The sequence below is a fragment of the Hippichthys cyanospilos genome, chromosome 17 (assembly GCF_059441005.1).
Source record: "Hippichthys cyanospilos isolate Australia breed blue-spotted pipefish chromosome 17, RoL_Hcya_1.0, whole genome shotgun sequence".
In the NCBI taxonomy this organism is placed as follows: Eukaryota; Metazoa; Chordata; class Actinopteri; order Syngnathiformes; family Syngnathidae; genus Hippichthys; species Hippichthys cyanospilos.
The window spans coordinates 13,507,231-13,520,000 of record NC_142385.1 but is presented as its reverse complement, the minus strand read 5'-3'; the positions used below and the strand labels follow the sequence as shown (position 1 = coordinate 13,520,000).

The window sequence follows — 12,770 nt, the reverse complement described above, 5'->3', positions numbered from 1 at the left end:
TCATTTTTTCATCTTCAAAATGGAGACAGAAGCTTAAGATAAAATACTGTAATTCCCCTAATATAAGACACACTTTTTTTTCCCCCCAAAAACGAAAGCCAATAATATGAATGCATGAATTTTTTTCATATTCTACACCATTTGATTGATCTGTCAGCCACATAAGCAGAGTTTTGACACACACTTGTGCATTTTCAGCAGCCAGTGCCAATTGCAGCTAACAGCATTGTTTTCCATAAAAGAAGCGAGCATACCGAACCAACGTCCGAGTCCATCATTGTTCACACACAGAAAATTTTACTAAAACGGAGAGGATTATGTAAAAGTTATGATGCCTCCATCGGATTCAAATAATAGAGAACATTCCATTTGACTCATTTGTTATTTGCAGTACTTAAGAACTCAAGTAATTGGTTACTTTAGGTACAAAAAGTACTAAAGTAATTGATTACTTTCGGTACCAACATTTCTAAAGTAATTGATTACTACGGATAATACATTACTAAAGTGATGAATTACTTCAGTTAATTAAGTAATGGATTATTTCTGGATTAAAGGTTTTGGTATGTTAGGTACAACCACAAAGGTAATCGATTACTTTAGTAGCTTAAATGATTAATTAAATGATGACCTAATTACTAAAGTGCATAAAGTGATTGATAACTTTTTAAATACCAGAAATAATTGAGTACTTATTTTTTATTCATTTTTCTTCATCCATTTTTCCACATACTGTTAAGAACTTTGAAAAAACGAATTTTGCCACTTGCTGTCGAGTGAAAATGACATCACAAGTGCTCAGAGCTAAAATAATGACCAATCATAGCTCAGCTATTTTCTGGGTCCGGTCATGTGATGTTCACAAGTTCAGCTGGTTTTGACTTGAGCCCTGAGCGCATGTGATGTCATATTCAGTGGACGGCAAGTGGCAAAATGCGCGTTTTGTTTTAAAGGTATTAACTGTACACGAAAAATAATAGCTACCAATTTCCGTATGAACAAAACCTTATTAAATTCATAAATAAGGAATGTAATAGACTGCAAGGGCAACTTACATTTTGCTCCAGCTCAAAATGGATCTTCTTGTGGACATCCGCAATCTCCATGAGAACCAGACCTACAAAGTAAGATCATGTTAGTTCTTCCCGTTCTATCAAAAGAGAACTTCACGTTGTATTCGCGTAATATGAGAAAAATCGATGATTGGGCATTGTTCTTATCCCGGTCGCCGATGTGTTTACAACAGCGACATATCTTGCTGCGGTATTTGAACAGCTGTCAATCTGCGCCAAAACAATCTGCGCGTATGATTCTGGCACCGGGGTCGGCAGATATAGAACTGTCTCCATTCACGGGCGCAGATAGAGCAGCATATGACAGGAGACAATGGCGGTGAGTCAACACCGTGCACGGCGGAGGACAATTGGGAATAAGCGGCAATGCTGCTGCAATCACAATGGGGTGAAATCTAGACTCCAGGTTTACTAGAGGACAGAAAGCTAGTTTAAAACCTTTTGCGCGGTGTCCGATATACAGACTGTGGACGTATGAAGAAATGCAATGAGGTGTCCATGTGATCACCATGGAGACTCGTCTTTCTCCAAAACAAATTCCCCACAAACATAGAAGAGAAAGCCTAACCCAATTCAGCTATTTTCTTTCTTCCCTTGTTCTCGAAAACAATTTGATGCTATTAGCCGTCTTTTTTTTTAATGGATCTGTATTTCCTTTCGGTTATAAAATGTTAATGGCTCCACAAACAAGTCTTTTTTTTATAATGTTGACTTCCTGAAAAGTGTTTTTTTTTTTTTTGAAAGAAGAGAGAATTCTGCCTAACAATAATAATTATGTTTGCGGTAATTACTTGGCCACCAAATCAAAGTGCATATAACTATTTAGGCAATTAGAAACTTAAAATTCGGACTATTTCCCCAACCCCCAAATCAAAAACAACAAAAAAAAAACGGTTGTGTACGAATAAATTGCACAGTTGAACCATTAAAAAAATAAAAAACATGTTTCCACACTGAATAAACGCCTAAGTCAGCACACCACACTTAGATGCATGTACATTTGCCCGACTGCCCCCCCCCCGAGCCCACCCCACCCCACCCAAACACCTGCAGTCCCCCCACTTTGTTTGAACAAACACTACGACCCAAAGATCCAGAGCGCTACTTCTGCCGTCCAAAACACAGCGTCCAGCTCCAACATTTCCCTCTGAAGGTCACCAGAAAGTACTGGTAAATGGCGCCTTTGTGCTTGGCGTACGACTGTTTATAAAAGCCTCGCGACACACCGCGGCGGCGCGGCTTGAGAAGCCGTCTGAAAAGCCGGATGGGGGTCAAAGAGGCCCGTGTGCACCTGCAGCCTTTAATAAGGTGTGAAAACCTGCTGGAGGAGGTGGGGGGAAATGTGACAGTAATTTATTAAACTTTCAGGATAAGGGACATTAATCTGTCACTTCTAGGGTTCATTCAACGCAGTCTTTTGGGAGTAGGTATGAGCCGATAACCGGACTGGAAATATATTGCAATTTTAAAAGTAACAGTTATTTAAAATCGCCCACATTTGTCAAAATCTGTCCGTTTTTTTTCTGCCTTAACGGACAACTGCAGTGTGCAGCGCTCATTGTGTATCACACGAGAGTCCACCTCTGCTGCAACAGCCCGTCACATTGCCCATTTTCCTGCTTTGTGGGCTTTAGTATCAATATAATTTTATTCCAGAGCGTTTTATGTGATATCACTCGAGGTAGGACGCAAGCGGTCTTTTGAGCTGGTGTGGTTAACAAGGTGAACCAATCAAACTTTTCACACAGGTCCAAACAAGTAAAGCGGGCTTTCTGGGAACTTCTCGGCTTTTGAAGACGAGCAGGCGACATTTCGAGTAAGCTACGAGCTTGCACTGAGTGAGCAGGGGTCTCGGTCCATGTGGCCCAGTACCAGTGGATCCACTAACTGGTAATGGTCTGCGGACCAGTGGTTGGGAACCTTTGAGCTAGCGAAAGAGTGACTGTGTTTCTGTGAGCGTGTATGTTGGTAAGTTTTGGTCCTATAGTAAATCTCTGAAAGTGTTGATCACAACTCAATAAATGGGGATCTCATGAAGTGGCTTATGACTGTAGCCATAGCGTACAATCGAAACACAGCCTATCACAATTGCTTTTAAAGTTGAGGTGAATGGAAAAAAAAAACTGGTTGTCAGTATCAAATACCTGTCTAACAGGCTTTTTAATAGTTAAGAGAGGCGGAAGGAACGACACTTATATAAAACATTGTCATATAATACCATTCTCGAAAGTAGACACGGCCGGTGACGAAGCAACTATTACCTATTCGGTGTCCAATTCAGATAATCGTGCAATATGAGTCGATGTTAGCTGATTTATTAGTTTATTTTACCCTTGGCAGTCCTTCCTCTTTTCGTCAAGTACAGTACACATATCATGTGTTCTCTCAGCTAGCACCGAGCCTTCCAATGAGATGCATCACTGAGCTTGCCCACACAAGCATTATGTGTGCTTGTGTGTGCTGTTGGTTTTTGCGACAAGATGAGGACTGAATTCTGGGTTTTACTGTCTTTGCCGAGACCTCTTGATTTTAAGAGTATAGGTTTGAATTGGATTTCATTTTGAGTCATCTGTTGAGGTGAGTAGGGTCAGGGTTAGGTTTATGTCAATGGGATGTCCCCAGTACGATTGAAAAACCGGTTTGTATGTGCCTCAATGGTTTTTGCTACATGGTGGCGATCGAAATCCGGGTTTTGATGTCTTTGTAGAGGGTAAGGATCACAGTTAGGCAATCTAATGTGATGGTTAAGGTTAGGGTTAAGGGCTAGAAAATGCATTAGGTCAATGGGATGTCCCCAATATGATAGCAACCCACACAAGCATTGTGTGCCTGTGTATATTAGACTTGATTTTAGAGTATAGTTTTGAATTGGATTTCAGTTGAAGTTAGGTTAGTGTTAGGTAATCTGTTGTGATGGGTAAGGTTAGGGTTAGGGGTTAGGAAATGCATTATGTCAATAGGATGTCCTCACTATGACTGAAAAACTTCCGTGTGAGTGTGTGTGCGTGTGCAAGTGCGTTCCAACGTGACCACATCCTTTGTGCGTCATGCTCCAAAGGTTCTCGACATCGTACGTAGAGGGGCACTCCTGGAGACTGTTGCCTCAGACGTGCTACACCCTACGTGTTGTAAGACCGATAAAAACTGTGAAATCCATACTGACTGAGAGCACTGCAGGAGGGTTCTGATCTCATCTTTCTCATCTTCCTGTCAGTTATCACACGGTCAGTACAAGATAGGAAAGCCTCAAAGAAAAATAGCGTACTTCTCTTAGCCGCGTCAAATGCAACTGGCGGTCAGTTTACTGACGTATCACGAAAGTCAAACACCATTCAGAGAACACAGAAAAGCTTGGGTTGTTGGAATACTGCACCAACATCACAGTCAAACGCCTGATTGTGTTTACTAGTGGGGAGTGCCCCCTGGTGGTGAGTAAATAGCAGTTCAGCATCCTCTTTCGTCTCGCTTTGTTTACTGGGTGATTGCCGCCTGCTGGCTGGTAAAAATAAAAACTGCAGGTACGCCGCACTGAACTATGAGTTGTAGGAATCAAAGCATGAGAAAAAAATAGCATTTTTTGGTCCGAAATTCTGCTCATGGTGTTTTTTTTTTTTCCATTCATTGTCATTTGATACAATGCTATAGTTGAAAAAAATAGAAGAAAGCCCTATCACAAATAATAGCATTTAGATGCAAATTGAGCACATCTCCTAAAATTTCGGACTATATGCCACACTGGTATATTTTTAAAACTCTTTTTGAACACAGACAATGGATTGCCCCCTGGTGGTTGGTGGAAAAAAAACTGCAGATACTGCAGGGCTCAAATCATGAGAAAAAAGTTACAGCCTATAGTCAGAAATTTACGGCAAGCAATTTTCTTTGACTTTTACCATTTTGCAAAGATTCCACTTTTGTTCCACGTGTGTACTGAAAAGCAAACTACTCATCATGCATCACACACACGCACGCAGCCAACAGTGTTTGAAAGTCTAGACAGGCAAACAAAGTCATCAAAAAAAGCTCCAAAATGTTTCAATCATCTCGTTAAAGCTATCTGGGGGGAAAACACGCAGCGTCCCCTGCATTCTCGATTGTTTTTTCTCCGATTACAAAAAGCTGCCTCTGACATTGCCATTCTTCTCATGCTGATGGCGTATCTCCATATTTCCAAAACGATGCTTGACAAAGGGAACAGAGAAAAGCTGGAAGGGGCGTGGCTTGCACCATTCTTTCTCCGCTTACATTTTCAGTCCCTAAATACCTTTCCGCGTTTCAAAGGAAACTCCCCGCAGTCCGTGCACGCTCGCCCGCACAGGAAGCTTTTATTTGTTCACCCACAAAAAATATGATTCGGAGCTTTGATTTGTCTCGTGGGCCGCAACATTAGATACTGATTCTATCACAGTTGTATTGAGTACAGTACCGTATTTTCCGCACGAAAAGGCGCACCGGATTATAAGGCCCATCCTCAACTAATGACACGTTTTAAAACTTCTTCCATATATAAGGCGCACCGGATTATAAGGCGCACCCTCAATTAATGACACGTTCTAAAACTTTTTCCATATATAAGGTGCACCGGATTATTAGGCGCACCCTCACTCAATGACACGTTTTAAAACTGTTTCAATATATAAGGCGCACCGGATTATAAGGCGCACCCTCGATTAATGACATGTTTTAAAACCTTTTCCATATATAAGGCGCACCGGATTATAAGGCGCACCCTGAATTAATGATATATTTAAAAACGTTTTCAATCACAATATAGTAATACTCAAAGTAATAACAATAACTCAAATAATAACTCTAAACACTCAATAGCATAAAAACTCAAGTCAATATGAGCAACCTTGTTTAACTGTAAACACACACAAAAAAAACAGATAAAGCTTACTTCATCAGTTCATTCCCCAGCTATGAATCCCAATCCCAATATTGAGCCATTGATAAGGCGCACCTGATTATAAGACGCACCATCAGCTTTTTTTTTTTTTAAAATAAGGCTTTTAGTTGCGCCTTATAGTGCGGAAAATACAGTAATTTAAAGATTTTTTTTTTCAATCCGTCAGCCACATAATCTGAGTTGTGCCGCACAGATGTGCATTTTTATACAGTCCGTATTCGTTATTACAATAATTCCCGCAACGGTATGAGCTAGAAGGCGGACGCCGGTTGGCTGTTAGCAAAATCAGCATAATAAATACTGCTGAATTAAGTCTTCTGCGATAGCGTCAGTTAAACGTTTTTTTTTTTTTTTCATGCAATGACCATCTCGGATCTCATGGTAGTTTGTTGACTGTCATAAAGTTGCATCTGGTGGGTGTATTTAATATAAAAGGCTTGAAGATCCCAACAAGGTTAACGGCAACACAGATATTGTTTGCTCCCCTTTGGACCAGTGAGGCAAACATGATGGCACTTAAGCTGGGCAAGTGCTTCAATCATAACAACTCTCATGTAAAAACGCACGGGCGGCGTCGCGCTCGCTCCCTGCTGCAGGGACTATTTAACGAGAGAGTGTCAACTCTCTTGTGGCCCGCTGCAGGCGTCATACAGCAAACATGCTGAATAAACACAAGCATAGAAGAATGTCTTCTCAACGCTGAGCCTTCTTTACCCGCTAGTTTAAATCAGCCTAATCCACCAACTGTTTGGGTGTTTGGAGAACCCGCAGGAGGCTCAAAGTGGAGCGGAAGTGATCTTTTATGTTTTGATGGATTGAATCGCCCTGTTTTTTGGTTTTGTTTTGTTTTTTTTCAAGCCCGTCTTCAAATTTTAAATGATGGTCACACATTTTGAACACAAAAAGTGTTCAAAATGTGTGACCATCATTTAAAATTTGGCATTGATAACAAAAAGATAAGTCAAACTTGAAGACAAATTTTTCAGCCAGAAAATTATGACCACATAATTAGCATAATTAGCATTTCGCGGGACACATAAAATGATACGGCGAGCCGGATCTGGCCCCGGGGCCTTGAGTTTGACACCTGTGACCTAAACGTGATGTCGGAGGCCACTGAAAAAGGAGTATTAATAACAAAAGGAAAATGTAAACGTCGAAGACAACTTGACATTTTTTGGCCAAAAACTTGAAGTTATAATTAGGACACATAAAATGATTTTGTGCGGGTGGTATCTGGCCCCCAGGCCTTGAGTTTGACACCTGTGTTCTATGTTTTGTTTCAAAACTCAGCTATTTGTTGTGTTTGTGCAAAAAGCAATAAAACTATTACTTTGGTGCCATTTTATGGCATCCTGGTGTGAAGAAGGAACTATGTTGACATAACCTAAAGAGTTTCATTGAGGTGGAAAAAAATGTGCTTTCTTGTAAAATGTTGGTATGAAGGAAATATGGGAAGTGTTTTTTTTTTAAATTGTTAGATTTTTTATTTGAAATTGATTTATAAAAAAGTCAAGTCCAATATATTGATCAATCTTTTAGTATTACTTCCCGTAAGATCGTAGCTGGTTTATTTTTACATTTCATGGAACGATGCTATTTTATTACATTCGTGACCTCGCAAAAATTTTGTCAACAGAAAGGTGATGTTATGACCAATCACGGTGCCTTTCAGCTCTAATTGAAGAATAAAATTGCATTGTTATTCTCCTCCACACCTTTGAAACATTGTTGCACGTTTGCAAATTGCCAAGTGATTAAACGTCAGATGGAATCGAAAATAAAAAAATAAAAAAACAGAGCTGGAATGGGGTGTGTGTCGTGCGGGAAGAGGAACAATGTCGCCATCGACCATAAATCACTCAGGGGAAATACAATATAATCTCATTTTAAATCACATTGTTTTGTTTTGGTGGGGGTGTTGTCATTCAAAACGCATATTTACTTATATCAATAAGTTATTTTTAATTATTTGTAAATTATATAAGATAAATGAAATTGTTTATAAAATAAACATTCCAAACATGCATGTATTATTTTTACATTTTGATGTATTATTCATCATTTAATTTATTATTCAAAATTTAATGAATTTTAAATAGTAAAAATATCGGGGGGGGGGGGGGGGGGGGGGTTAATTTTAAGTTATTTCTTCTTTAAGACACAGCATTAAAAAATTTACATTATGATTATTCAGATTATTCTGATAACAACAGTCACTAATAATTACCTATAATTTAGAAAAACATGTTGCATTTGAGGTCCTGGGATTAATTATGATGCTATTTTTTAGCATTTTCTGATAATTCATTACCTGTGTTTTGGGAATGCTAATGTTTACTTTAGGGTCTTGCAGAAATCAGCCAAGTTGCTATTTAGGTTGTTGTTTGCAAACCTTTCATGACTATAAATTTCGTATTTTCGTGATTTATGTGTGAAATTCACTCATATAATATGATCTGATATAGTTTGACTTTATACAGCGTTTACAAAATTTCGGTGTTTCATGCATCTTACCAAGTTCCCTTGACACTGGAGACAGGGTAGCGTTTTCTCCAATTTTTGTGATAGCATCAAAGTAAGCCTTTCCTGCGAGGGTCATCCCTGTAAAAGACATTCACAAACTAAATGTAAAAATATTGATATCCTATAAGAAGGGTTACAGACAAACGAGTTAATTCCTGGAGCTTTGTTTTTTCCAAGCTGCTTCCGCCTTTTTGAGCCGAGAAATGTGACATTTGTTCCATGTTTATTACGTGTGAATCTGATTGAAGTCGCAAGTCAAAAGATCGGATTTAGAACCACATACCCAAGTGGCCCGGGTCGCATTTGAAAAAAATCCGTACTGTGTCGTTCACGTTGCCATCAAAAGATCGAAAAAATCGGAATGTTGTCACTTCAGGCCTTATGGTAAATGTGTCTATCCCGCCTGGATTTTTTTTTTGTTTTTGTTAGAATAATTGTATATAGGGTATCCCATGTTTGTTTTTTGCAATATGTATATTGGTAAACATGGATATTTTCTGTTGGGCATAACGTTATAGGGTCGATCGTTATGCTCTTAGGGAAGAAGTTAGCAGTGTTTACATGGACTGATAGCGCAAGGACTAAAACCTACATCCCCCACTAAGTTGACTGTTGATGGTTTTAGAGGGCTCAAACAAGAATATTCATAAATAGAGCAGCGTTCGTACACGTTTTACCCTACCTGTGACTGACTTTTCGTAGCTCTTCCCAAGGTTGACCAAGTTCCTCAGGCTGGGGTTGAACTGGTCCATCACATTCTGGAGAAATAGTTAACAACATTGTGGGCAAAGTAATTGTTTGTCAAATTTCAACAGTCGGTTGTTTATCAGACTCTTGTGCCTTTAAAGTAGAAAAACAATAAGACAAACTGTAATAAGCTCACCTCAAAACTGTTGTAAACAATGAATGATATTGAGAAAAATGCTAAATTCTATCACAGTTGACATCATTCAATTGTTATAATTGTGTGTGTATCCTTCAGACCGAGAAAACAATCAGGCAACCTGATTTTAGCTCAGCTCAAAACTATTTTTAACTTTCTTCTGAATTACACTAAGGAAATCGTTCAAAAGTGAAGTCAGTTGACATCTTTCTGTTGCTTATGAATTTTATATCTGCCACTGAAGCCAAAAACAACAAAAAAAACAACAACCAGATTGTTAGCTTGAGCGGTACAGACAGTATAAAAGTAATCAACAGAAAGATTTCAAATGTGATAGGCTTCAGCTCTGAACATTTTTGTTAGTATCATTCAAAATAAAGTTCCAAACAATTTTGAATCGAGTTTATTTCAGGTGCCGGATTCTTGTGATGGTTTTGAGGGCACATAACAACTTTTCTCCTTGTAACTCATAAAAACGTGAACCCTTGAGCAGTATTTTATCCAATTTTTTGATCTTTACATCAAAAGTATTTCACATCAAAGGGAAAGCATTAAAAAAGATGGTGGGGAGCTGAAATTTCACCCAGATGATAACATATCAAATTTCAACATGGCACCAACACTTAGTTATCACACTAAAATGACCCAAAATGGTCAAAAAACCGCATAGGGGTTAAAATTTCTGGATAAAATGTTCCCAACCAGCGTACACGTGGAGGTTGCTCTTTAAATCCAGCAGCAATAAAACTTTCAATCTTTAACTTGACCTCCAGTGTATATATTCCTTACACTCCTTCTTTAAAAGAGCGAAGTCCCGCACAAAAGAGGCTGTTTCTTGCAGTGAGACCCCCCACCCCCCACCCCCAAGCCCCGCTATTGAAATGCCTGAGCAGTCAAGGGCCTGGTCACCTCCCCGTTTTGCTCTCCTGGCACACCCCAGGAAGAACAATGAGGAGACAGGTATGACTTTACAAAGAGAAACGCGCTGCAGTGGGGAGTTAAGAGAGCAGAAAAAGGAAACAGGTTCTCTGTTCACTTAACCCCCCCCACCCCCCGAAACTGTGGCATGTATGGACACTTCCCCATCACACGCATAATCACGCGGTGATCATAACTAATAGTTATTTCGTTATTTATCAGGGAGGATGGCAGGAAACATGACCACTATCTTCCAATCACAACAGTAAATCAATAAAGGGTGTCCAAATGCAGGCTCTTGGGCCATTTGCAGTCCACAAACTATGTGTGTCGAGGATAGAAATTGAATAAAGCAACATAACTTTTATCTATAGCTACAATATTTTACCCTTATAAAACAATCAAAACTAGACTATATATATATATATATATATATATATATATATATATATATATATATATATATATATATACATATATATATATATATTTATATATAGTGTGTGTGTGTTTTCACAAAACCAGGCTTATGTCGCGGAAGTTCATTTTGAATTATTGACAAAACACACATTTTGATGACGATTTTGAGATGTCAATTTAGGGGTTTCCAGAAAAACCACCTCCTTAATATCTTGATTTTTATTTCCAAGCAGCCCAAACTTTAAAATTGTAATCAATGTGTATGAAAAAAGGGAGTAAAAAACGTGCCAAAACTTTAGATGTGTTTTTTCTCAAAACAAAGGATTTCAACTTGGCAACGTTCAAATTGCTGTAACTTCTTTTGAGCTACCTCTATGTATACAATATATCAAGAATTGTATTTTCGGAGACATAAACCTGATTTTTTTGGGCGTGAGATTATGAATGTTTTGAGCAAAGAAATCTTAAGAAAATGCTACGTTTACTATTTTTAATGAAGTATTATTTTCTTAAGAATATTTTGCCACACAAAGACATATCCTTTCTTGACGTAAAAATAAGAATATATTCCTTATTATAAGCCTTATTTTACTCTTAAATTGTTATTTTAACAATGATGTTAATTATTATCGACTGTGTGGCGTCAGGAATATTTTAAATAAAAAAAATAGCATTATTGTAAGTCACTATTGCATACGAATAAAGAAAAAAATGATATAAATATATATTTTTTTTTAAGTTGAAGATTCTCAAAGCGTCAATCAAATCCTTCAGATTCATTTCATGACAACGTTTGCTCACCGCCGGATTAGATTAACAAAACTCATGAAAATTAAATCAATCAGCCATTGACCTCTGATCACATCTGCGCACAATCTAAACGGAACAAACAAACTGTTTTGATCACAAAAGGCAGACTTTCAAACAAACTGATGCACCAGCAGGGAATAATAATAACAGGGTGTGACATTCGAGAATGGCCTTGCTTGTTTTTGACAGCGAAATATTCTAGCGCTTCAGTCGAACGTGTTTGAAACAATGTGAAAACAATGGCTCGTCATATAAGCGATATGGGGAAATGAAATCCCCCCCCCCCCAAAAAAAAGTGCGGATTGGATATTTATGCGTTTTTGCTTTGAAACTTGATAAGAAACGGCCAGTTCCCAATTTCCCATCACAGAAACTATTATAACTTCCTCAATTATAACCCAACACTCACCTTATAAGTTAGCTCGGTGAGCTTGCTCACGTCTTGCGGGGTCCCGGACATGTTGGCGTTTTTCCAGTCCCAAAAAAAAAAAAAAAAAAAGTCAATCGAGAATAATAATTCAAATCCAAGTGTCAATCGCTACAGATGAACCCACAGAACGAAAATTACCCCCGTCGTGCCATGCACACCGAGGAGAAAAGCGTGCAAGCGTGCACAGAGGCAAACTGACTTGTTGCACGCTCACACAGGGAGATTTTAGTCAGGGGGCGGTGCTGTGACGTCACAATGGTTGACGCTCAGCTGATGAGCGTTAAAAAAAAACACATGCGTAATGCTGCCTTAATTTATGAGTTCAATTCGTTCCGTGGTCGTGTTTGAAACACGTCACTCATTAAAAAAAATAAAATGGCATTTGTTCCACCTCTGAGGCGGAGAAAATGAATAAGTCCTTTTCCTCAATTGCTATACACTGTTGCTGCGTTTTACCGAACTTTCGACGGTTGATTATTTTTTCAGTTTTCTTTTGAATTTTTTTATCACACTTGTAAAATTTCAGCTACATCTCCATTTCGTATGATGTATTGCAATGGGCATCATCGCGGATTTTATTTGTTTTCGTCATACATCTGGTTGGGGAGGGCGTGGTCAACCAGCTCAATTTTGCAGTAAAACCCAAATTTGAAAGCCCGACCCTTCTTGTAAACACTATACCTTACTTTTCATCAGACATTAAACCATCCGCTTGCTCTCTGCTCCTTTTTCCCGTAAAAAATAAAAAAAATGCATAGTCATTTGTAGTAAGCTTCCGATCCCTCACAAACAATGATTTAC

At 38.6% G+C, this 12,770-nt stretch overlaps 1 protein-coding gene across 1 annotated transcript in view; it reads right to left on the bottom strand.

Moving 5' to 3' along the window:
* baiap2l1a (BAR/IMD domain containing adaptor protein 2 like 1a) overlaps positions 1-12,171 on the bottom strand; it is a 26,215-nt gene extending 14,044 nt beyond the window's left edge. The window contains exons 1-4 of the mRNA XM_088439606.1: positions 11,949-12,171; positions 9,191-9,266; positions 8,500-8,586; positions 1,056-1,117 (exon numbers count right to left, since the gene is read on the bottom strand). Coding sequence (XP_088295732.1) covers positions 1,056-1,117; positions 8,500-8,586; positions 9,191-9,266; positions 11,949-11,999 — 276 coding nt within the window. The 5' untranslated portion in view covers positions 12,000-12,171. The remainder of the gene's footprint in view (positions 1-1,055; positions 1,118-8,499; positions 8,587-9,190; positions 9,267-11,948) is intronic.
* Positions 12,172-12,770: the final 599 nt, after the last annotated feature.